Source organism: Protopterus annectens, chromosome 2.part0 (assembly GCF_019279795.1).
Source record: "Protopterus annectens isolate FY-2018-M chromosome 2.part0, PAN1.0, whole genome shotgun sequence".
Classification (NCBI taxonomy): Eukaryota; Metazoa; Chordata; order Ceratodontiformes; family Protopteridae; genus Protopterus; species Protopterus annectens.
This window is the reverse complement of record NC_056728.1, coordinates 28,211,664-28,235,998: the sequence shown is the minus strand read 5'-3', so window position 1 is coordinate 28,235,998 and position 24,335 is coordinate 28,211,664. Positions and strand designations below refer to the sequence as shown.

Sequence of the window (24,335 nt, the reverse complement as noted above, 5' to 3'; positions counted from 1 at the left end):
CATTCTTGCCTCAGCAAAAGAAACGAACAGCTGTTCTGATTTTCTAAATCTTTTGGTCCTGTGGATATAGAAACGCCATTGCCTATGCACATCCAATTGGTGGATTGTAAGCTCTGCTTTATTGGTGTGATTAGGGAAGAACATTGGCAATTCAATTGTTTGGCTTAAGTGAAATTCAGAACAGACTTTAGTAATAAAGAAAGGATTGGTCCAGAGAGAAACCCTGTCTTTGTGAAAAATTAAATATGGGGGTTTAACTGATAGGGCTTGTAGTTCAGAAACTCATCTGGCTGTGTTTATTGCTACCAGAAAAAGAGTCTTCCAAGACAGGAATTTCAACTGACAACTATGGGCTGGTTCAAAAGGTGGCAAAGTAAGTCTAGACAGGACTAGATTCAGATCCCAAGGAGGAATGGGGTCTTGCACAGGAGGTCTTAACATCATGGAACCCCCAAGAAAAGATTTGCACAGTTTGTGAGACATAAGACTGAAATCATTAATCCCTGTATGAAAATTAGATACTGCTGCTAACTGAACTCAGAGTGTAGCAGCCGCTGAACCCTGGTGAAAGAGTTCTGAAAGGAACTCTAAAACAATAGTAATGGGAGCTGTAAATGGATCAACTTCTCTGTTGTGTGCCCATATAGAAAATCTCTTCCATTTACTGTGATACAATTTTCTAGTCGAAGGCTTGTGAGAAGAGGTAATAATATGGGTTACAGCTGAAGACAGATCATGAAGCCTGACTAGTGATGGAACTGGAGCAGCCATGCTGTAAGTTTGAGAGCGTCGAGACTGGGGTGAAGAGAATATGACATGTGTGTCAGGAGGTCTGGCACTAGGTCCAGAGTCCATGGATAGTCTAACAGGTGAGGCCCGCGGAAAGAGAACCAAATCTGACATGGCCAGTAAGAAGTGATGAGGATCATCCTGCTTCCCAACAACATTGCTTTCTGTATAACCTTGGGAATCAGTGGAAAAGGAGGAAAAGCATAAAGGAGTCCCGGGGGCCAATCGTGGATGAGTGCATCTCTTGAAGACTCTCCCAGAGGGGGGATGAGGGAGAAAAAGGTGCGGCATTTCTTGTTGATGGGGCTGGCAAAGAGATCACAGCAGGGTTGTCCCCATTTGTGGAAGATCAGATGGGCTACTTTCTGGTTCAAGGACCATTCGTGAGGTAACAATATTGTCCTGCTTAGCTTGTCCGCTATCACGTTGGAAGTCCCCGGGATGTGCGCTGCAATGAGAAAGCATTGGGAAGAAATCTCCCATTTTCAAACTCACAAGGCCTCTCGACATAAGGGGTATGATCTGGTCCCCCTTGTTTGTTTAGATACCAAACCACCAACATGTTGTCGGTCTGGATAGCTATCGTCCCTAGAGGGAGAAAGTCGTGAAGTGCTTGCAACGCTAGAAGCACTGCTCTCATCTCTAGGACACTCACATGCAGATGGGCCTCCTCATCTTGTCATGTGCCTTGGACAGTCCTGCCAAGATAATGCCCCCCCACCCTATCTGAGAGGCATCCGTGGTCACAGTGGCAATGGGTTGGTGTGGTACAAAGGGAGTCCCTGTGGTAAGATGACCTGGTTGAATCCACCAGCGTAGATCCTTTTTGCAAGAATCTGTGATCAGAATCTGATCATGTAGAGGCAACTGCTGAAAGGACCACTGGGATGACAGGAGCCAATGGCGTATCCTCATATGTAGTCTTGCTAAAGGTACAAGGTTATGGTCGACGCCATAGTTCCGAGAAGCTGCAACACCACCTTCGCTTTGACTCTTCGAAGGGGAATTATCCTGTAAATTTGCTGCGCAAGATTCTGTATTCTGTCTGTAGGTAGTCTGGCTGTCATAGCAACCATGTCTATGTTTGCTCCTATAAATGTTATAGATTGAGTGGGCAAAGTAGAGGATTTTTCCCAGTTTACAGAGATTCCCAACTGGGAACAGAGTTTGATTGTGGAATCTCTTGAATGAACTAGACGATGCCTGGTGATGGTGGTCAGGAGCCAATCATCCAGGTATGAAAAGACTTGGATTCCCTGATGCCTCAAATGAGCTGTGACTACTGCCATGCACTTGGTGAACACCCAGGGGCTGTGGTGAGACCAAAGGGAAGCACCTGAAACTGGCAATGATTGGCTTCCAGCTGGAAGCTCCTTGATGCTTTGTCCATCATTATGTGGTAGTAGGCATCCTGGAGATCTATTGAGCACATCCAACTGTCTTTCCCTAACAGAGGGAGTATGGATTGTAGAGTGACCATTCGGAACTTGGACTTCTTTACATACTAGCTTAACCTGCTGAGGTCTAGGATGGGTCTCCAGTCTCCTGTTCTTTTTGGAACTAAAAAGAATCTGGAGTATGTTCCGAATCCTGTCTGGTCTGCTGCGACCTTTTGGATGACTCTTTTTAATAGCAGCTTTTTTATCTCTATAGCCGCTTGATCCCTGTGATTGGGTGGTACATCTGGGATCCTTCTGGGAGGGCGTGGTGGAAGGGAAAAGGGTATAGAGTAACCTCTGGTGATAATGTCTTGTACCCACTTGTCTCAAGTGAGATTTAGCCAGGCTTCTGGGTACAAGGACAGGCGACCCCCAACCGGCTCCAGAGATGCACAGTCAGGTTCCACATCAGGAACGCTGATTGGGACTGTCACGAAAGGAATCGTGACCTCCCTGATTTTGTGGGCCTCCCCTGCCTCTAGGGTGACGTCTACCATTATTTCCTCCTCCCCTGCCTCTGAAGGAGGGATCACCTTGTGTATCCTGGAAAGGTCTCTGTGATTTCTTGAACCACATTTTACCGCTCTTCTGACCTTTAGGGTAAGGTCTAAAAGGAATGGTAAAATGGACTCCCAAGGCAGAGAGAGTCTTTCCTTCCTGTTCACACCTGGTGAGAGTATCTTTCACCTTGGGTCCAAAAAGAGAGGATCTGTCCACGAGAGCATTGGTGAATGTAGACTTAAAAGGCTCAGCAAAGTTGCATAGATGCATCCAGGAATGTCTCCTTAAGGAGACTCCTGAACTGGCCGCCCTACTCACACCATCAGCTGTGTATGAGATCAGCCGCAAGGAGGAGTTAACAATAGATGTGAGAGTAGCTAACTGAGCCGACACTGCAGATGGGACTGCTTCAGTAGAGGTACCCTGAAGAGTATCTCATAACTCCTTTAGGAGATCTCTCTGAAGTCTCGTAAAATGTGATAGTTCAGCAATCGGAGTGGGTTGGGAGGGTGGCCTAATGGTTAAGGTGTTTGCCTTACAAACACCAGGTGCAGGGTTCAAATCTCACAAGGGATAATTGGCTAGGCTTAAAATGGCTCGCAAGGGCAGTTAGCTTAGTACTAACCTATGAACCTATGAACCTAAAAGCCGCTGAAGAGAAGATACGCTTCCCGTACCTATCCATCGTTCAGGATTCCTTATTGGGTCGATGGATTGAAGAAGAAGTCTCTGCTAGCTCCTTCTTAGTGGCCGCCGCCACCACCATGGCATCAACAGGTAAGCCCTTGGATAAAAATTATTTGTCTTTAGGGGTGGAAAAAAATGTATTTGGCCTCCTGGGGACCGGTTCCATGGCATCAGGAGTCTACCATGCTTTCTGACTCACAAGATCCAGTAATTCATCAAATGGAGGAGACACCCATGAAGCTGAGGGTTGAGAACCAAAAGCCTTCAGGTACACTGACTCCTCATCGGACGGGGTAACGGTGGGCCAGCCACCTCTCTGCCTGAGAATCTCCAAAATGTCTGCAAAGGAGACATCTTCAGAGGATGACTTAGGGGACCCCTCCGACTCATCGAGGTCAGTGTCAGATGTGACAGACTCATCAGGGGAGTCTACATGCTTCCTCTTACATGATCTCTTCTGAAGGGGCTCCTCAGTGGGGTCCTCTGGGGAGGTCTCGAAAGATTGGGGGCCACCCAAATGGGGGTCCTGAGGCTGTGGGTCTCTGCCATCCTGGGGGAGAGAGGATGCTGAGACCGTAGTCGGCGTTTGAGGGAGTATAGCATTGGTATTCCTACGTGGGACGGATGAACTATCCAACATGCTCCTCATCCTCATGAAGACCAATTCCTCAGGCTCCAAATGACGCCCTGGCTCCGAAGAGAGCATAGGTGCCAATGGTTCCAAAAGAATCAGCTCCAAGAATGATGTAGGGTCCAAGCTCACTCGGGCCGATGCAACAAGAGGAAGACTCAGCACCAAAGATGTTCGGTTCCAAGTGTCCCCCTTGGGGCCGACCGAAGAGCTTCGGACCATAGACACTTCGGATGGCACCGATAGTGTCGGTGCAGAGCTTGGCTCTGAGACAACCACACGGGGTGCTGGAGCCAAGGGCACCACTATAGTCAGTACCGACAACATCGGCTCCAAAGGCCCAGTCTGGGTTGGAGGAGGAAAAAGAGCAGGATCAGTGGCAGGAGTCAGCTCCGAGACCAAATGGGTCGGAGACAATAAAAAGTTTGGCAAGGCCAATGACTTAAGGAGTCTGAGCACCACTCTCTCAATGTCTTCTTTAGATAAGCTCCTGGAGGATCTGGAGGACAGTGTGGGAGACCTTGTTCTCTGCAATATAGGTGATTTTAGAGTAGGGGAGACCTGTGGAATGTCTGTAAACCAGCTCTGAAGAGGACTGCTAGTGATCGGCACTGAAACACTTGGTGCTGATACTGCAGGGTCCTGGTCCAGAATCTCAATCGGCTCCGAAGACTGTGGAGCCGAAGAGACAGAGGCCAACTCCGATTTTGGTAACTTCTGTGGAGGTTCAGAGAAAGAAGTTGAGGATGAGAAGGCCTTTTAGAGGTCTTGCCCTTATCCTTTCTAGAAGACTGAGATCTAGCAGAGGAGGAAGAACTGGCTAGGTCTTCCTCGAAGGAAGGTTTAAACATGCCTTTTAGAATCAGCTTATTCTTCCATTCCTGGAGTACTCTAGGGTTAAAGGAATGACAAAAGAGACAAGTTTCTTGAAGATGTATGGCCCTTAAGCAGTACACACAGATGCTATGTCCATTGGTGATGGACATTTTTTGTGAACATTTAGTACACTTTTTAAACCCTGACTGTTTATGTTCTTTATGTTCCTTGGACATAATGGCAGTAGAGAAAAAAACAACACTCCCACAACAAGAGAGGAACTAGATCCTCTAACTTAAGCAGATCTAGCCCTAACACCTACAACAAAAATAAAAGGGGTTTTACTAGGTTCTCTAACTTAAACAAACCTAGCGCAAGAAAGAAAAAGGGAACAAACTAGCACCTCTAAGTTAAACGGTCTAGTCTAAAAGCACACACTCACGGGAACCACACACAAAAGGCCAACAGGCCCAAGAATTTTAAAAACAGCAATAAGTCAAATCCGGTTAAAGACACAAATCGGTATCACAATAAAACTGTCAGCAATCAGAATAAAACTTCACATGAAGCAAAAAATTGTTAATAAGCAGTAATAATAAAGAACTAAATCACTTGGCCATGGCCAACCAAAAGAAGCTTCCGAATGAATACGTGGCAAACGAGATCTGGGAAATGTGCGCATGCACCATGGGATACCTCCTAGCCACGAGCGAATCAGAAGTTTTTAGGTTTTCTAAGCGGCCGAGTCGGAGCCGAGGATCGGCTACGAACCCATACTTAATAATGGAGGTGAGATAGGACTACATAACATCACATTCTATGAATTTTTACGATATAGTCAGTAGTTAAAATTGTTTTTTTTATGTGGAATTGAGATTTTAACCACTTTGTTGAGATATAGAGAAGGCATAGTTGTAAGAGAGGAGGGCGGATTATTAAACTGAAGAATATTAGAGGACAGTTAGTTAATCCTAGGTAGTGTTAGTTGGATTAAAAGAAAAGTAGGAGAGAAAGCTGGATGGCAGAGTGAATAGAAAGAAGGAAGGAAGAAGTGGAGGAGAGATTAGTCAGGAGCAGAGCATGGGCAGAGCCAGGAATTGTTTTGATGCTGTTTTAGGGAAGTTTTGAAAGCTACTAGATCAGGATTGAGAGTGAGAGTGAATTCCATACTTTAGCAACAGAGTGAGAGTATAAGCTTTCACTGCTATTTTAGAGGCTTTGGAGGTAGTGAGAAGTTTCCTATCTTCACACCTAAGGGTTCTGTTGGGGTTGTAAGGTTTGATTATGTTGTTTAGAGCAGGGCAGGCTAGGGGTTTATAAATCATGTTGTATAGAGTTGTTAGCTGGATACAGAGGAGGTGATTGGGGAATTCTAGCCAGTTTAGCATTTGTAATGGCATATAGTTATGTGTGTTGGTTCTGGAATTGGTGGCAAATATTGCACTTTTTTGTCGCACTGTTCCATTTTGGATCTAATGGAGATCTGTAGGTTGGAAAGAATAGAGGCACTGTATAGAAGGGAGAGCAGAAGCAAGGTTTTAGCAAGAATGATCTTGGTTGAGTTCAGGCAGTGTTTGTTTCTGTAGAGGATGCCAAGTTTCTGGTGTTTTTTTTTACATTTTGTCAGACATGGAGATCAAACTTTAACCGATCATCTATAATAACACCTAGCAGTTTAATGTGGTGGACTATTTCAAGAATGATATTGTTAGCTGAGTAGATTTTGAATTGATTTTTATCAATAGAGCGATTTTTTGGTAGGATGAGAAGGAGTTTAGTTTTTTTTAGGCTTTAGGAATACTTGATAGTAAGCCAGGATTCAAATGAAGAAAATGTCTATTGTGTGATGGTAAGAAATTGGGATAGAGTAGGAGAAGTGCAGATAATACTGGATTCATCTGCATACTGTACGAGTGTTCTAGTGGATTTGGCAGAGCATAGGTCATTTTTAAATATACTGAAGACTAAAGGACCAAGGATAGAATCTTGTGGGACTCCAGTTTGGTTGTGTAGAAAGGAAGAGATTTCAATTAGGCACTTTACTGCTTGTTTTTATTCATGTAGGTAACTGTGGAACCATTGCAGGGTGGGAGGGGAAAGCCTAACTTTGAGAGCTTGTCCAGGGGTATGGAATGTGAGATGGTGTCATATGCCTTAGAAAGGTCAAGAAATAAAGCAGATATAAAGCTACCTGCATCTCTAGCTCTGTTTACAGATTCAGTAAAGGATAGGAAGGTTGTGGATATGCTGTGGCCTGGACAGAAACCATGTTTGATATGTGTAAGAAGGTTGTTTTGCAGTGAGTATTTCATTAGTTGTTGATAAATACATTTTTCTAATATTTTGGAGATGGGGGACAGAATGGCTGTGGGTCGGGAGTTGGTCAGCTCAGCAGAGTTTCCACCTTTATGAATAGGGATGATATGAGACATTTTCCGTATGTTTGGCATTAAAGATTACGAAACATATCTATTGAGCAAGATGCTGATTGGGAAAGCAATGAAGTCAGCAGCTAATTGAATAAACTGAACAAACAAACCAACCAATGAAAAACTGCTGAAAACAAAAAAGCAAAGTGGAAAACAGGATATATACAGACCCCAATTTTATTATTAACGCTTTCGTTTAAACATTGCCAAACTTCTTCAGATCTAAGTCAAAACTGCATGCATCCACTTTTAAAACTTTTCCTCATCACGACTCACCAGTCCCTACTAGAGTCACTAGATCTTAAAGATACCATGACCAAATATTCCATTAAAAACAATAAACTACCTTGAAGCTGCTTTTTAAATAGCAGAAACATTAGAAAAGTAGTACAACAAAAGAAGGTGCCTGGCATTCATTCAATACATGTCATGTTATGATCATTTCCACTAATTAAATTATTACTTTATTATAAAAGCTTAAGAATAATTGTAGCTGTTTTTATAATTTCATTATCGGTAGTGGTGCTGCAGTAGCATTGTCGCCTCACAGCAAGACGTTGTCGCGTTCGATTCTCAGCTAGAGTGTCTTCTGTGTGGAGGCATGTGTGAATGGGCGTGCCTTCGTTGAAGGTTGTGCGTCAGGGCTGGTAACTCGGCATGTAAAAATCCACTACCAAACATTAGCGGACTGGAGTTCCGCTGTGGCGACCCCTAACCGGGATAAGCCGAAAGACACAACAACAACATTATAAAATTACTGTTAAAATACTACAAAACAACTACATATATTTTGAGGGAAGGTATTTTTTACAGAAAGTAGAGGAAGCCATAGGGTCACCATGTGGCACCGCTTTTGCAAATTTGGTCAGGGCCCAGTGGGAAAGAAAGTATGTTTTAAATAGACATGAATATAAAGAAAAAAATGCCCCTGTATTTAAAATATCTGGATGACTTATTTAAGGTGTAAGGAAATATAATGATAAGAGCACAAATCTAGGATGCATAATTTTATGAAACTACATGATTTTTTTCTCAGCTGGTATCATCAGCTTTTAAACGGCAAAGAAAAGAGTCTTTCAACATACAGACCATTAATGAATTTATTGTAGATAACATCTATAGTACACAGAAGAGCAATGACAGTTCCATGTTTTAGTCTGAAACTATTCTTTATGGTAGATGTTATATTATAATTGACTTGGTATTGAATATCTTTTATCTCTATGCTCCAAACTAACTTTTACAACATGTTGTTGTTGTTGTTCCTTCGGCTTTTCCCGGTTAGGGGTCGCCACAGCGGAACTCCAGTCTGCTAATGATTGGCAGTAGATTTTCATGGTGCCGTAGTGCCAGCTCGACACCCAACCTTCAATGAAGGCATGCCCATTCACGCATGTCTTTCGAAAGCCACTCGACCGTGGGGAGGACATGCAGACTCCACACAGAAGACGCTCCAGCCGAGAATCGAACGGGAGAACCTCTTGTGTATCAAACTAGCATTTACTGTGCATATAGATGTATAGTATTGTTTTAATTCATACTGTGATGCAACCTTTTGAATGTTGTCTCATAATGTATTTTACATTTCTGGAGCTTTTTCCTCTCAATACTCCACCGAAAATGGGGACTTTCTAGCTTTTCCTGGTAAAACAAATAAATAAATGAACAGACTAACAAATAATCCTGCCATCAGGTTCAGTATAAGTACCACAGGAGAAGACCACTCTAAATATATTGCATCAGTCATGACTATTTGTTTTTCCTTTCATCGATATGTTTATTTAATATTTTACCTCCACATGCACTACAAAAGATCTAGGTATGGAAAACATAGGTTTATCATCTGTTGGGATACAGGCAGTAGCCGTAGCCTACAGGCAGTAGGAACTTCTACACAGTTTGTTAAATTTATTATGTTTAAAAAGCACCACTATTTATCTCCTACCTAGATGGTACATGATATATAAAGGAAATGTTTTAGTTCTTTGTGTTTTACCTTAGAACAAATATTGTTTGCTTTAATTCTTTCTGTTTTTCCTTAGAATAAACACTGTATGTGCAAACTTCTCCATTTCTTTTAGCACTTGCTTTCTTAAAATGCTTCATTTTCTTATTCCCACAAACCTTGGCATGGTACTTTTTCTGTCTGAATTTCAAAGTATGCTGTTGCACAAGGCACAAAAACATGCATGTGCTTTGCTAATGTCTTTACTCTTCGTGCATGCACTTTACATTTCTATTCTTATGTACTGTTATATGCCACTGCCATCTACTTTACATGTAAATCTTGTACATTTCTGTTTGCTGTTTCTGCTGGTAAAGTAATATTTCAGGCATTTTCATAAGCTCATAGCTTTACAGCATAGCAAGCAACAGTCTCTAAATAGTACAAAAGGCTTATTTAAATAAGCATCATGAATCACTATGTAATTCAGTAGTGTTCAACCCAGAGAAGAATTTATGACTGCTCATCCAAGTACTAAGATTAACTTTGAAAGTGGCCACATTACTGCTTTGATATGACATGTAGGGAAGGCGTATTCCACAGATGGGAAATACACTGGGTTAGGTACCTACACCAGCAATGAGTTTCATTTATTTATTGATGTAGATTATAGCAGGAGTATTTGAGGAGCCATCAATTCAGTAGAGATGCAGGAGGTCGAATACTCAAGGTTTTTCATAGATAAAAAAACAAGGCAAACATCACTGCAAGGAAAAAAGGTAGGACACGCTATGTACAAGGGGATGGCTGCCATTCTGTCTGGGTAGTTGAGGAACTTGAGGCCAGGGATCTTTTTAGTTAAGAATCTTTGAGGCCTTTTAAGCTGATCAAAATGCTTAGAAAGGTGCATGCCAAAAAGAGAATTATATTCAGTGATGGACCTTATGAAGGATGAATACAAGAGAACTTAGAATAGTTTAGCTCTAGAGGAAATGTCTTTAGAAAATAGTTGGGCCAGATAGAAAGATTTCTGAAGTATTATGGTGACATGATGCAATTTGGAAGCATGTCGCATTTATATGACAGGAGGTGGGAAAACAGAACTGCAAGACATTACTTAACATTTAGCTTAAGACCATTGTTAGTACATCAAGAGTTGGCACAGTCAAGCTTTGGTAAAGTAACTGTACGTAAGAAGGTGCACTGACAATTACAACCATTTTGCAGTAATGAAAAAAACACAGATAACTAGAAGCCTGGAACATTAGATATGATAACAGAAAAACAGATGCCAGGAAGGAGGGAATCCAGTACTGAGCTCTGTGGGATATTGTTGGTAATGGTTTCATACACTTCTGTCTCTCAGCATTTGCTGTAGTGGCCCATCATTAGAGTCCTGAGTCAGTTTTCTGATCTCATTCATATACCCAGTTACAGATTCACTAAGTTTCTGTCAGAAGAACAAAACTTAAAGGTTTGCAATATCCACAGGGTTTAGGGTTAAACCATTTGTAAGAAACCTAGCAGTTGCATGTAAAATTGATTTTACTGGATTTAACTCAAGAAACCTCTCACTGACATTTAGATCATAGCTTCAGCTATACTTATAAGAATGGCTCAGTCACATTAACACAACACAGAATGTCCCAGAATGTTACAACATTCTTCTCATGTCTGGAGTTTTTCTTACTCTGAATGCAAAGGGCCTAAAGCTCTTTTTTATTTCCTCCTCCTTTAACCTTCTTTGGTCCTTAAAATCCATGACAGCCTGAAATTCCACTGATCAAAATAAGATGTTATGGTATACCTTGGGTAGAAAGTCATATAAAAACGGTTCCACATTTTAATAATTGAGGAAAGGCACTATTTAGTCAGCAATAAGAATAGTTTCAACAGTAAGAACATGGTCAAACTGGTTTAAACAGACTACAAAAAGAACTGTATGATGACCAACCCTTAAACTCTGAAACATACAGTGGATATAAAAAGTTTACACACCCCTGTTAAAATGCCAGGTTGTTGTAATATTAAAAAATTAGATCACAATAAATCATTTCAAAAATGTTCCCACCTTTAATGTGACCTATAACCTGTACAATTCAATCGACAAACAAATGTGTTAGGGGAAAAATATTTTAAAAAAGTACAATAAGCTGGTTGCATAAGTGTGCACACCCTTAAACTAATACTTTGTTGAAGCACCTTTTGATTTAATTACAGCATTCCATCTTCTTGGGTACACACCTGCCATCAATTAGAGAGAGACTGATTAACCCCAAATAAAGTTCAGCTGTCCTAGTAGGACATTTACTCAGTTGCCTGCTACAGCAAAAGCCATGGTTGACAGAGAGCTTACAAAGCATCAACGGGATCTCATTGTTGAAAGGTATCAGTCAGGAGAAGGGTACAAAAAAATTTCCACAGCATTGGATATACCATAGAACACAGTGAAGACAGTCATCAAAAAGTGGAGAAAATATGGGCCAACAGTGGCATTGCAAAGAACTGGACGTCCCTCCAAAACTGATGAAAAGACAAGACGAAAACTGGTCGGGGGGCTGCCAAGAGACCTACAGCAACACTGAAGGAGCTGCAGGAATTTCTGGCAAGTACTAGTTGTGTACTACATGTGACAACAATCTCCCATATTTTCCATATGTCTGAGCTATGGGGTAGGGTTGCAAGATGGAAACCTTTTCTTACACAGAAAAACATACAGGCCCAGCTAAATATTGCAAAACAATATATAAAGTCTCCCAAAAGCATGTGGGAAAATGTCTTATGGTCTGATGAGACCAACGTTGAACTTTTTGGTCACAATTCCAAAAGGTACGTTTGGCACAATAACAACACTTCGCATCACCAAAAGAACACCATCCCCACGGAGAAGCATGTTGGTGGCAGTATCATGCTTTGGGGTTGCTTTTCTTCAGCTGGAAATGGGGCTTTAGTCAAGGTGAAGAGAATTATGAACAGTTCCAAACACCAGTCACAAGGTCCCAAAACCTTCACGCATCTGCTAGAAAGCTGAAGATGAAGAGGAATTTCACCTTTCAACATGATAATGACCCCAAGCATACATCCAAATCAACAAAAGAATGGCTTCACCAGAAGAAAATAAAAGTTTTAGAATGGCCCAGCCAGAGCCCAAACCTAAATCCAATAGAAGATCTGTGGGGTGACCTGAAGAGGGCTGTGCACAAGAGATGCCCTCACAAGCTGACAGATTTGGAGTCCTTTTGCAAGGAAGAATAGGTAAATATTGCCAAGTCAAGATGTGCCATGCTAATAGACTCCAACCCAAGAAGACTGAATGTTGTAATTAAATCAAAAGGTGCTTCAACAAAGTATTAGTTTAAGGGTGTGCACACTTATGCAACCAGCTTAGTGTACGTTTTTTATTTTTATAATGTTTCCTCTAACAGATTTGTTTGTTTTTCAATTGAATTGTACAGGTTATAGGTCACATTAAAGGTGGGGAAAGTTTTGAAATTATTTATTGTGGTCTCATTTTCTTATATCACAAAAAAAGTACAGTTGTGTACACCTACCATAAATGTAGATGTTCGAGTGTCTTCACTGTTGCAGTCATAACTGTAGGGTGATCCTGCCGGCAGGCAGCCCGAGGTCGGCCAGAATCCTAAAGTCTGGGTCCGGCATCGGCTGTACCAGCAAGCACCCTGACGTCAGAATGCAGGGATATAAAGCTGACAGCCGACGCCATCTTCTCCAGTCTTTCTTGCCCCAGATGTCAGAAGTCCCCCAAAATAACCAAAAGGTGTCCAAAAAGGAAACACAAATACACCACAAAAGAAGAGGAAGATAAGAGGGGATTGGTGGGAGGGAAACACCGACTGCAACAGTGAAGACACTCGAACATCTACATTTATGGTAGGTGTACACAACTGTACTATGTTCTTCGTGTTTCACTGTTGCAGTCATAACTGTAGGGTGGAATCCCAAAGCTGTGATGAGGGAGGAGGTTATGCAGAAGAAGGGGCAGCCAGAAGACCCTGCAAGACAGCAGAGGCAAAACCTGCCCTAGACTTAGAATACAAAGGGAGATTGTAGTGCTTAGAGAAAATATGCACTGAACTCCAAGTGGCAGCTTCCAAAATGTCCTTGGTAGGAACTCCTCTGAGAAAAGCTGCTGAAGTGGCAGCTGCTCTAGTAGAATGACTTCTAACAGTACCTGGAATTTGTTTCCCAAAATGAGAGTAACAAAACCTTATCCCATGAGCAATCCATTTGGAAATAGTTTGTTTAGAGATAGCTTTGCATAGAGAACTAGAGGCATAAGAGATAAGCAACTGATCAGATTTTCTGAAATCTTTAGTTCTATCCAGGTAAAACCTTAGTTGTCTGTGCACGTCCAATGAATGCAAAATCCTTTCCCCTTTGTTTTGAGGATTTGGAAAGAAAGTAGGAAGGTGAATAGTCTGATTTAAAGCCACTTTAGAAATCACCTTAGGCATAAATGTAGGACTGGTCCTCAAGGCAACTCTGTCTTGGTGGAAAATAAGGTATGGTTCCACAGCCATGAGAGCTTGCAACTCAGAAACCCTTCTGGCAGAAGTCAAAGCTAATAAAATAGCTGTCTTCCAGGAAAGGAACTTGATATCTGAAGCAGCCGCAGGCTCAAAGGGGGATAAAGTTAGTTTTTCCAAAACATAGTTAAGATCCCAAGCAGGAACAGGAGGAGTTCTGGGAGGTCTTAAATTCTTAGCCCCTCTCAAGAATTGTCTCACCAGCTGGTGAGAAAAAATGGGGGGAATCAGTGTTGTAATGAGCCGAGATAGCGGAAGCATGGATTTTAATGGAAGAAAAGGAGAGGCCTTTAAGAAAAAGGTCTGAGAGGTAAAGTAGAATGGAAGAAATGTCAGGCAAAAGAGGATTAGAACCTCGGTCCCGCATCCAAATACAAAATCTTTTCCATTTAGAAGCATAGGATTTTCTAGTGCTAGGGCGCCTAGCTTCTAAGAGAACATCCAAAACTTGTTTGGGAAAAGCAGAAGGAATCAAAGGCCCTTGTAAAGCCAAGCTGCCAGGCAAAGAGTCTTGATTTGAGAGTGAAACATCTGACCCTGATGCTGGGACAGAAGTGAAGGAAACAGAGGCAGAATCCATGGAGGTTCCAAGAATAGGTGTCTTAAAGTTGGATACCAAAACTGCCGAGGCCAATTTGGAGCTATCAGAATGAAAATCTTGGGTCTGTCCTGTTGTATTTTCAGTAACACCCGAGGCAGAAGAGGCAGAGGAGGGAAGGCATATCCCAAAAGATTCCTCCAGCTGAAAGACAGGGCATCCACTTTCCAAGCTGCTTTGTGGAAGGACCTGGTGCAAAAGAGAGGCAGCTGATGGTTGAGATGAGATGCTAACAGATCTATCTGAGGGACTCCCCAAACTGCTGTAATCCTGCTGAATATGTTGGGGTCCAGCATCCATTCGTGAGGATCCAAAAGATTTCTGCTTAGGCTGTCTGCTAAGAGATTCTGTTTTCCTGGAATGAATTGAGCTTGAAGATGCAGATTTAGATGTAGAGCTGTGTCCCATAGACTCATGGCTAGTCTGCAAAGGGGGTAGGAGTGAGAGCCCCCTTGCTTGTTTATGTACCACATGACTGTGGTATTGTCTGTGAGAATCAGAAGATGGCCTGGTTGCAAAAGACTCTGGAAGGCTAGAAGAGAATTTTGGACTGCCAACATTTCCTTCAAGTTGATGTGCCAGGGAAGATGCTTCTTTGTCCAGTAGCCCTGCTGGCAATTGTTTAGGTAATGAGCTCCCCAAGCATAATCCGAGGCGTCTGTGGTTATGATCTGAGCAGGATGAGGTAGACTAAAGGGATTCCCTTCGTTTGAAGCACAAGCCCTGGACCACCAAAGGAACTCCTTTTGGAGGCAGGGAATCAGAGGTATCATAGTTTCCAGGCTGTGGCAATGCTGAGACCATACACTCTTTAGGTACCATTGAAGTTTTCTCATATGAAGCCTTGCATTTGGAATCAACAGGATGCAAGAAGCCATGTAGCCCAAAGCCTGCAGGAATTTCCTTGCAGTGAGCTGAGTTAAAGTAGCCAAGGTCTTGAAAATTGATGCCAGCTGTACCTGTTTTTCTGGAGTAAGGAAGGCCCTTTGTAAGCTTGTGTTTAGAAGAGCTCCCAAAAAGATCATTTGTTGAGAGGGGATCAAATGTGACTTTTTTGTGTTTACTGAGAATCCCAGTAGTAGGAGAAGACGCTGAACAAACTGCAGATGTTGAAGTAAAAGATCCTTGCTGTCTGCCTGGATAAGGCAGTCATCCAGGTAGGGATAAATTTGAATTCCTTGAAGTCTGCAATAAGCTACTACTGGAGCCAGACACTTGGTAAAGACTCTGGGTGCAGTAGATAAGCCAAAGGGCAGTACAGAGAATTGAAAGTGTCTCGAACCTGCCTTGAATCTGAGATATTTTCTGCATTCCTGTCTGATGGGAATGTGTAAATAGGCTTCCTTCAAGTCCAATGTCACCATCCAAGCATCCTGGGAGAGCATGGGAAGAAGTTGTTGCAGAGTAAGCATCTTGAATTTTGGAATCTCCAGAAATGTATTTAACACTGAGAGGTCCAGAATAGGTCTCCATGAGCTTTGTTTCCTTGGGACCAGAAAAAGTCTGGAGTAAAAACTTTTTCCCATCTCTGGAAGTGGAACAGGTTCTATGGCTTTCATGGCCAATAAGGCGTCCACTTGATTTAAGGCCTCTGACCATTGATGTTTTGGCAGATCTGGCCAGCCCGAAGACCTTGGCAGAGTATGAAAGTGGAATTTGTAGCCTCTTAAAATCACGTCTAAAACCCATTTGTCCTGGGTAATATGAGTCCAATTTTGGTAGAAAAGAGAAAGTTTTCCTCCGAGAGGGGCTTCCAGGCAAGGAGGACCTGTAGCCCAACGGAGAGAGTCATTGGGTCTGCTTCTTTTGAGATTGAGGTCTGTCTTCTCCCCTTCTAGGTGAAGAAGCAGTCCATTGTCTGGACCTGTAAGAGGCCTGAGCCTGCCCCCGGCCTCTGGACTGTCTATATATTCCCCTTTGAGGCCTGTCAGACGTGGGAAAAGACCAATTTTTGGAGGGCCAATTTCTAGAAAATCTAGGAGGCTGAACTTGTAAAAAATCTTTAACAGTCTGCATAGATTTTGCTTTTTCTTCCATCTTTTTAATAACCTCCTCAGCCTTGGATCCAAATAAAACATCATGCTGAACAGGGGCATCTAACAGCTTAGCCTTAACCTGTTCTGGTAAATTCTGCTCACGAAGCCAAGCATGTCTCCTGATAACAGTACCAGAGACAGCAGCCCTCTAAGAAGCTTCTAAGGCATCAAAACCACAATGTAAACTATGTTTGCTAACTTCAAAAACCACCAAAATTCAAGAAAACTGTTGTAATACCACACGAAAGAAGACTCCGTTGCAATTTTGTAAAAGGTTTAATCCAAAGGTTATAGTTTCATTCAATAGCACGAAAAAACACACTTCTATTCTCTTCTCTAGCGCCTCGGCAAAAAGCCTTTTCAGAGTAGATAATTCCTGTTTGCTAACTTGTTCAGTTGCATGCAATACATCCTGTAATTCCTTGTCCTCTGCACATGCAGGAAAGGTAGAGAGCTTTTGTTTTAAAACAGACAAAAGAAATTGCTGATACTTGAACATGTGAAACTGGCAATTTAAAGCTCTAATAGAAAGGGTAGCAGAAGTGTAAACCTTCTTGCCCCACCTGTCCAGGGCACGAGAATCCTTTTCAGAAGGGATAGGATTTTTAGAAGAAGCGGCCTTAGCAGCCCTAGAACCCTGAGAAATAGTTTCAGGATCAGCAGAAGGGTTCTTAAATAAGAATTGATGGGAGTCAGGGACTCTGTAAAATCTATCAGGCTTAGAAGGAACAGGCGGCAAGGAATCAGGATTTAGGTTAGCTTCAGAAAAAGCATCATCCACAACATCAAGTACAGGAGGAATAGCCAAAGGTCTGTGTTGAGGGAGAAGGAGAAATTCCCTAAGTCTCTTCTTAGGAGCAGAGTAATCCTGACCTTCCCAATGAAAATGCTCCCTCAGCTCATGTAAGGTTTCCCCAAAAGAGAAATCTTCAGGGGGAGAAGCAGAGGGAATAGAGTCCTCTGCATCGGAATCCTCATAAGGAGGAAAAGAATAATCCTGGTCAGAGGAAGAGACAGAAGACACAGAAGCCTGATCAGAAGAATCATAAGGAATATCCTGTCTAGGCCTTTTTTCTGGAGGAGGGTGAGAACCCCTAATCATTGTAAGTAAATCTTCAGCCATCCGAAGTAATTGCTTCTGGGACTTGGGAGCTGTATCCGAGGAAGCTTGTGAAGAAACCCTTGGTTTAACAGGAGTCTTTGACTTTGCCTTTGTCTTTGTAGAAATAGTGATATTAGAAGGCCTGAAAACCCCCTCAGAAGCCGGTACCTGCACAGCGGTTCCGGACCCATCTGAAGGAGCGACGTCCGAAGGTCCTGCAGCAGTTAAAATACTAGGCCTAGAAGGCTCCCCATGGGAGTCCGTGTCGGCCATCGGTTCCGAAGTGGCGGACAACAGGGGCTGCAAAAGCGCCTCACTGACAACTGCCGAACCCGAAGCTGGCTCCGGCTGCAAAATATCATGTTTGGACCTCGGAGGCCTATCCTTGTCTTTGCGTTTCTTTTGAATTCCGGTTGTCGGTAAAGTATCCGACGACATCCTATAATTAAATCGTCTACCTAAATAATTCAAGGCCCAATCGTACCTACGCTTGACAGTGTGAGAATTAAACCTGGCACAGAACCAACAGCAAGAAACGTCGTGGTCAGGGCCCAAGCAAGGTAGACAGTAAGAGCGGAAATCTTTATGAGGTATTTGTTTCCCACACGATATACAATTATTAACTTTTTCTGACATCGGAGGAGCAAGAAAAAAGTTTCCACAACGGGGTACTTAGCTTGAGAAGAGAAGTAGAAAACTTCGGACCGAAGACAATCAAAGCACGCTGTCTGAAAATGCCAACCAACGACTTGCGAGCTGCTTTCCACCGCACGGCAAGAAAGACTGGAGAAGATGGCATTGGCTGTCAGCTTTATATCCCTGCGTTCTGACATCAGGGTGCTTGCTGGTACAGCCGACGCCGGACCCAGACTTTGGGATTCTGGCCGACCTCAGGCTGCCTGCCGGCAGGATCACCCTACAGTAATGACTGCAACAGTGAAACACGAAGAACATCTGGCATTTTAACAGGGGTGTATAAACTTTTTATATCCACTGTATGCTTCATATATCAGCAGCTTTCAATGCTTCAACTAGTATAATGTAACATTTGGGTAACATAGAATATACATATAGACATAAGACAGTTTCAGTGGTTACCAAATGATTACAAAATGATGAGAATATGTTGATTTCACCTGTAGTAGGTTGTGATCGTACTGCCAAACAGAAAAAAAACATTTCCCCATATTCACTTTCTACACTAGCCCAGAAGTTAAATTAAAAATCAGATATGGTGAATCCACACTCAATTGCTCTACACAGTTCAGTTTTAGGAATTACCATGGAGGATAAAAATGGATCTCAGGAATATTAAGCATCTATTACAAGAAAGAAGCATAGTTAATAATCAAAGACCATTTTATATTATTCTCCATGTAATTAAGATAGGTGTCCTTTCCTACAGAGTTAAATACTACTGCTGTAAGTGGAATGGAACAGGTAATACAGAGAATGTGGCAATCAGTGGAGATCATTTAGCTGTGGTTTGTGTACTAAAGATGCTATTAACCGGACCTACCTTTACAGTTCTGTGTGTCTGGATCCCATCGATAACCATCAGTGCAATCCTGCAAATAACAATTAAAATAAGTCATCACCTAGCTACTGCAGAACGCATACAAATGTAGCTTCATATTATTAAGCTATTGAAAGTTCTGTTATGCCAACAGCGTTTTAATTAAAAACTAAGACCTATACCTTTTACTGTTTCGTTCTTGTAAAAGTTAATTTCATTAGGAAGTAATATGTTCTTTAAGCAGATCAGTGTATCAGGTAGTAAGTTACAGAAGTAACACACAAACTGATACAGTATCAGTTATCTATGAGGGGATTATTCCTGCTGTGGACACTAAAAGGTAGACTGCTGTTCTCTCTCTGTTCTCTGCTGTTCTGAATTGCCATTTTTTCTCTGAATCTTTTACACACTGGGGTATGCACACCCTACTCTGCTGCATACTGTTTTGTCATGCATGCCTACCCAATGAGTCCATTATTTTGTGCCAGAGTGAAAATACTTCCTGCAAATTAAGGAAAAATGTAGACTTTACATCTATAAAGTTAACAATTTAAAAAAAGTTAATTAAAAATATGTACCTATCCACCTAACAGGGCTCTCCAACAGTTTCCACTGGATGCATGGACCATCTAAGACCAGAGAAATCATGAGGAGGTATCTTGGATTCAACAAGGAGGCCCCCCCCAAAAGACAACTATTAATTAAGAACATATGTATTATGTTTGACATGGAAGACTCTCCTTGCTGGTTCTACAATAAGGCTGAATCCCAAAGCATAACTCTACCACAATGGAAGGGACTAGAAGACAGACAAAAGGGAGGAGACTCAGAAGTCTAAGTCCTGACATACTGAAGCAGTAATGTTACCCCATATAATAATGCTTGGTAAAGATGTGAACTGATGACCCAGTGACTGTGACATAAATGAATGTAGCAAAGACATTTTTTAAAACAAGCATTGAAACCAGAAACTTTTTAGTGACATGGCCTTTGAGTACTGCATTCTCCAGTGGGTGATAACCCACCTGATGACAAAAGATAATGCAGTTGGAAATCCATCTGGAAAGGGTTACCTTAGTGACTGCTAGCCCTTCTTTCCCCACTTCAAAGAAAATGAAGAAATATTCTATCTTCTTAAACCCATGCACACACTTTAGACAGACCCAAAAATGATGGTGTTCAAATAGGATATGGCAGGCTGTGGTCTCTTCTGGTTTCTCTATTTCTGAAGAAAAGATGAAATTGACAGGTATACAGACAAAAAACTACTTTCAGGAGGAATGACGGGTTGGTTCTAAGTGACACTGTATCCTTATAGGTTCACAGGTTCATAGGAGTGTACTAGGCAAAGTACCACTAGGGCCTTTGTAAGCCTAGCCATGCATCCCAAATCTCTTGACAAGTGCTGATACCCTTGATAAGTGTAAGCAAGAGCTTGGGAGATGAAACACTTTTATAAGCAGGGGCCTGGGAGATGAACCATTTACAGGCTGCCTGTGTCTATTAGAGACTTAGGTGCCAGGCCAGGGATGAATTTCCTGTTCTCAATTAAATTGTCCAAGTTAGATTAGCAGAGAACAAAGCTGCCTGTACAGAATTGTTCACAAAAAACCATGTGCAAGCATGTAAATGTCTGCAGTACCTAACAGAATCAAAACCCAAATCTAACACCAAAAACAAACCCCACCGGTAGAAGCCTAACTTTAAACCCCACTGGTGGAATCCTAACCTTAACCTTAACAGCGTATAAAAAAATCGCCATGTCCAAAATTAGAAAAATCAAATTTCACAGAGACAAGAGCCCTCTAATTCAACTAAACAAGATACTAACAGGTCCAACATGGCCAATTATGAGGTCAGGATATCCTCTCAAACTAACAGCAACCACAAAGTCTTCTTTAAGCTATGTCAGGAATCTTAACAGTAACACACATGGGTATGCAGAACTAGTGATAAATTACACAAACTTCACTGACCAGGGTTACATACCAAATATTCTAGCTAATAAATTTAGCTTTAACTTCATTCCCCACTCCTTCCCCCACTAACCCCTGTGAAATCCCTTCAAGCATATCCTCCTCAACTATCAACAGGAAGCAGGTCTTGGCAGAGCTCAGTAAGGCCAAAAAGACTGTTTCAACAGCATCCCGGTTGCCTCCTAAATACTTTCAAGCATGACCTAGCAAGACCACCATAGGCACTGATCAGCTACATCTTCAAAACAGGTTACATACCAAATGAATGGAGGACCACAATGAGTATTCCTCTCCACAGTCTGACATGTCTACTATGCAAAGCTATGAAACAAATTATTATGGAAATGATTAACAAGGACATTAGCAAACTAAAAACACTAGACCCATCCCAGTTTGGACTTTGTTAAGGGAAGGTCTTGCCAACTCAACCTGGTAGACTTCTTCAAGAGGGTCACCAAGACTATGGATGAGGGAAAAATAGTGTACACCACCTACCTTAACCTGGCCACATTTTTTGATACAATACCCCACTCATGTATTGTTGACAAACTCTCAGAACCAGGCATAAAGCCTAAAATAACTTGTTGGATTGCTGGCTGGCTTACAGATAGGACCCAGGTCAGGACTGGGGAGACCATTTCCACCAGGAGAGCAGTCATCAGCAGAGTACTCCAGGGTTCTTTGTTGGGCCAGCTCCTGTTTGGCATCTACTTCTCAGAAGTCAATGATAATGTCAAAGGTCTTTGGCTCACAAAGTTCACAGATGACTGTAAATTGTGAGCTATCATAGATTCCCCCAATGACACAAACATCCTACAAGAGGGTCTGATACAAACAACAAATAACTGGTGCCACAGCTGCAGATTAAAACTCAGTGAGAAGAAATGGATTATATTGCTTTTGGGAAGACATCCACCCAAGCTAATTACTTCATTGATAAAACACCCCTAAGAGCTGACCCAGTAGTTAGGTATTTGGGAATGTATATTGAAAGTAATTTGGCCTTTGACTAACATGTAGCCAAAACAGTAAAAAAAATCATTCTTTGCCACACAGCTTGTATGCAAGGGTATGACATTCATGTCTAAGAAAGTTATAGTACCACGCTATTAAACTCTTATCAGGCCCATCACCACATACAATGACCCCTTTTGCATTTGCTTAACCAGGCAAGTGCAACAGTTGGAATGTCCTCAAAGGTTTCTCAGCAGAAGAAATCAGGGTATGAATATCCTGTCCTTAAAAAATCACCTTAAGGTCCTATGTCTTTACAAAGACTAATACAGGTTACTGAGAACTGATCTCTGTCTGACATTTAAGGTAACCTCAGGTTCTAATTGTTGAATATGTCTGGTTAGGTTCATATCAAAGGGGGAATTATACTGAATGATAGGTCTGATGTATGCGGAATACAGTGGAACAATGACCTCCTTGGACATATATGCCATGCCTTTCTTTATAAGTTACACAACATAGAATGATTGTCTCACTAAAGTAGACATGGGATGGGCAAAGGCCAGATTACTGTCTACATCTGTCTCTAAGTCCCTGACTACTAGGTCAACTCTTAGGGGTGTGTTGCCAAATAGTTACTAGGACTGGATGGCTTTCCAAAGGATACTATTATGCATTTCTTGGTATTTAGTTTTAGTCTGTTGCTCCGACATAAGTTATTTGTCTGTGTTAGACCTTCCTGGAGAAAATTAGTGTCAGTGGGGGATTCTACAACCGCTTCTAATTTGCAGTCATCTGCAAAATTGGTGAACCAGAGGCCCTTGACAGTGGCCTTGACCTTAGAGAAATAAATGCCAAAAAGGAATGGTACCAGGACTGATCCCTGAGGGACGCTGGTTGGGACTAACCTCTTTGTAGAGATGGACTCCCCATTTCTAAGTTCCCAAGTCCTATCTGTGAGCCAGCTGTTCATCAACCACATGACGTAAGGGTTTACACCTAACCTCTTGAGTTTGTCAACAATGCCCAAGTAAAGTACTTTGTCAAATACCTTGGCCAGATCAAGGTAGACAGTGTGAACCATTTTGCCCTCATCCATTGCTTTGGTGACTTTCTCAAATAAGTCCACTAGGTTAAGTAGGCATAACCTGTCTTTGATGAAACCAAACAGGGTTGGGTCCAATGTCTGCAGGTTTCCTGTGTTCCTGTGTCCATACTGATCATTTCCACGATGATAATTCTTTCCAAGGCTTTGCATATGAGACTAGTAAATCTTATGGGTCTACAGTTTCCATGGTCTGTAGATGGCCCACCTTTGTGCAGAGGAATGACTGTTGCTGTTCTCCATTCATGAGGCATGAAGCCTATTTAAAGGCTACAGTTTAATAGTGCCTCCAGAAGGCATGATAGGTCATGTTTCATGCTATTTAGAAGGCATCCTGGGATACTGTCTGGGCCCATCAGTGCAGTGTTCTTGGCTTTAGAGAGAGCATTGAAGACCTGTTTGCTAATGAAATTGGGGTGAGTTATACGTTATGGCATTTTCTGAGGGAAGGCTGAAGGAAAGAGAGGGGCAAAGTTAGAGCTGAATTTGTCTGCCAGTAGTTTTGCTAGATCTTCTGGCTCTGTACATGTAGTTCCATTAAAAATGAGCTCTGAACACATTTGTGTATTCCTTTGAGGTTGTGGACATAGTTAAAGAGTGTCTTGTCCATAACCTAAGAGGCCAAATTTACCTCAAATTTGGATTTTCACAGGCTTATTTGTCCTATGAGCTGTTGGTTTAGTTTTTATCCTGCTGAGTGCTATGCCTCCTAATTTTTGCCAAGATTTTCTTGTTTCAATTATACAATCTAATGATGTTGAGATTCCAGCAGGGTGGCTTGTTTTTTTAGTTAGTTCTGTAATTATTCCTGTTGGGTACAGTTTCCTCTACACAGTTATTAACATGCTTTGTGTGGGGTTTAATTCAACAGTTCTGTGTGAGCAGCAGTGTTCTCAGGGTTTATGGGGGCTTGAAATGTTGCCAGGTTATCACTTAATAGTAGGAAGTTAGCCTTAAGAGTAGTTCCTGAACATTCCAGGGTTAGCTGGGGTTCAGGATTTTATTTTTACTTCAAAGGAGACTGTTTTGTAGTTTGACCTCACCAGAGGGAACATTACATTAGTGGTTGTACAATACTGTCCCACATTAGTGAGGTCCAGATGCTGTATATTTGTGCCCCTGGTCAGCATATTGACAATCTGGTCCCGGGTGTTTGTTTTTACAAAATCAAGAAATCTCTGTGCCTGCACATTTGGTGTCATATATGATTCAAAAACTGGCAACAGCACACAAACGATCAACCAAAAACCATAAAATAGATATG

At 42.0% G+C, this 24,335-nt stretch overlaps 1 protein-coding gene across 1 annotated transcript in view; it reads right to left on the bottom strand.

Annotated features, from left to right (window-relative positions):
• Window positions 1-24,335, bottom strand: part of EFEMP2 (EGF containing fibulin extracellular matrix protein 2) — a 725,363-nt gene that overhangs the window by 467,555 nt on the left and 233,473 nt on the right. The window contains exon 3 of the mRNA XM_044060512.1: window positions 19,040-19,088. Coding sequence (XP_043916447.1) covers window positions 19,040-19,088 — 49 coding nt within the window. The remainder of the gene's footprint in view (window positions 1-19,039; window positions 19,089-24,335) is intronic.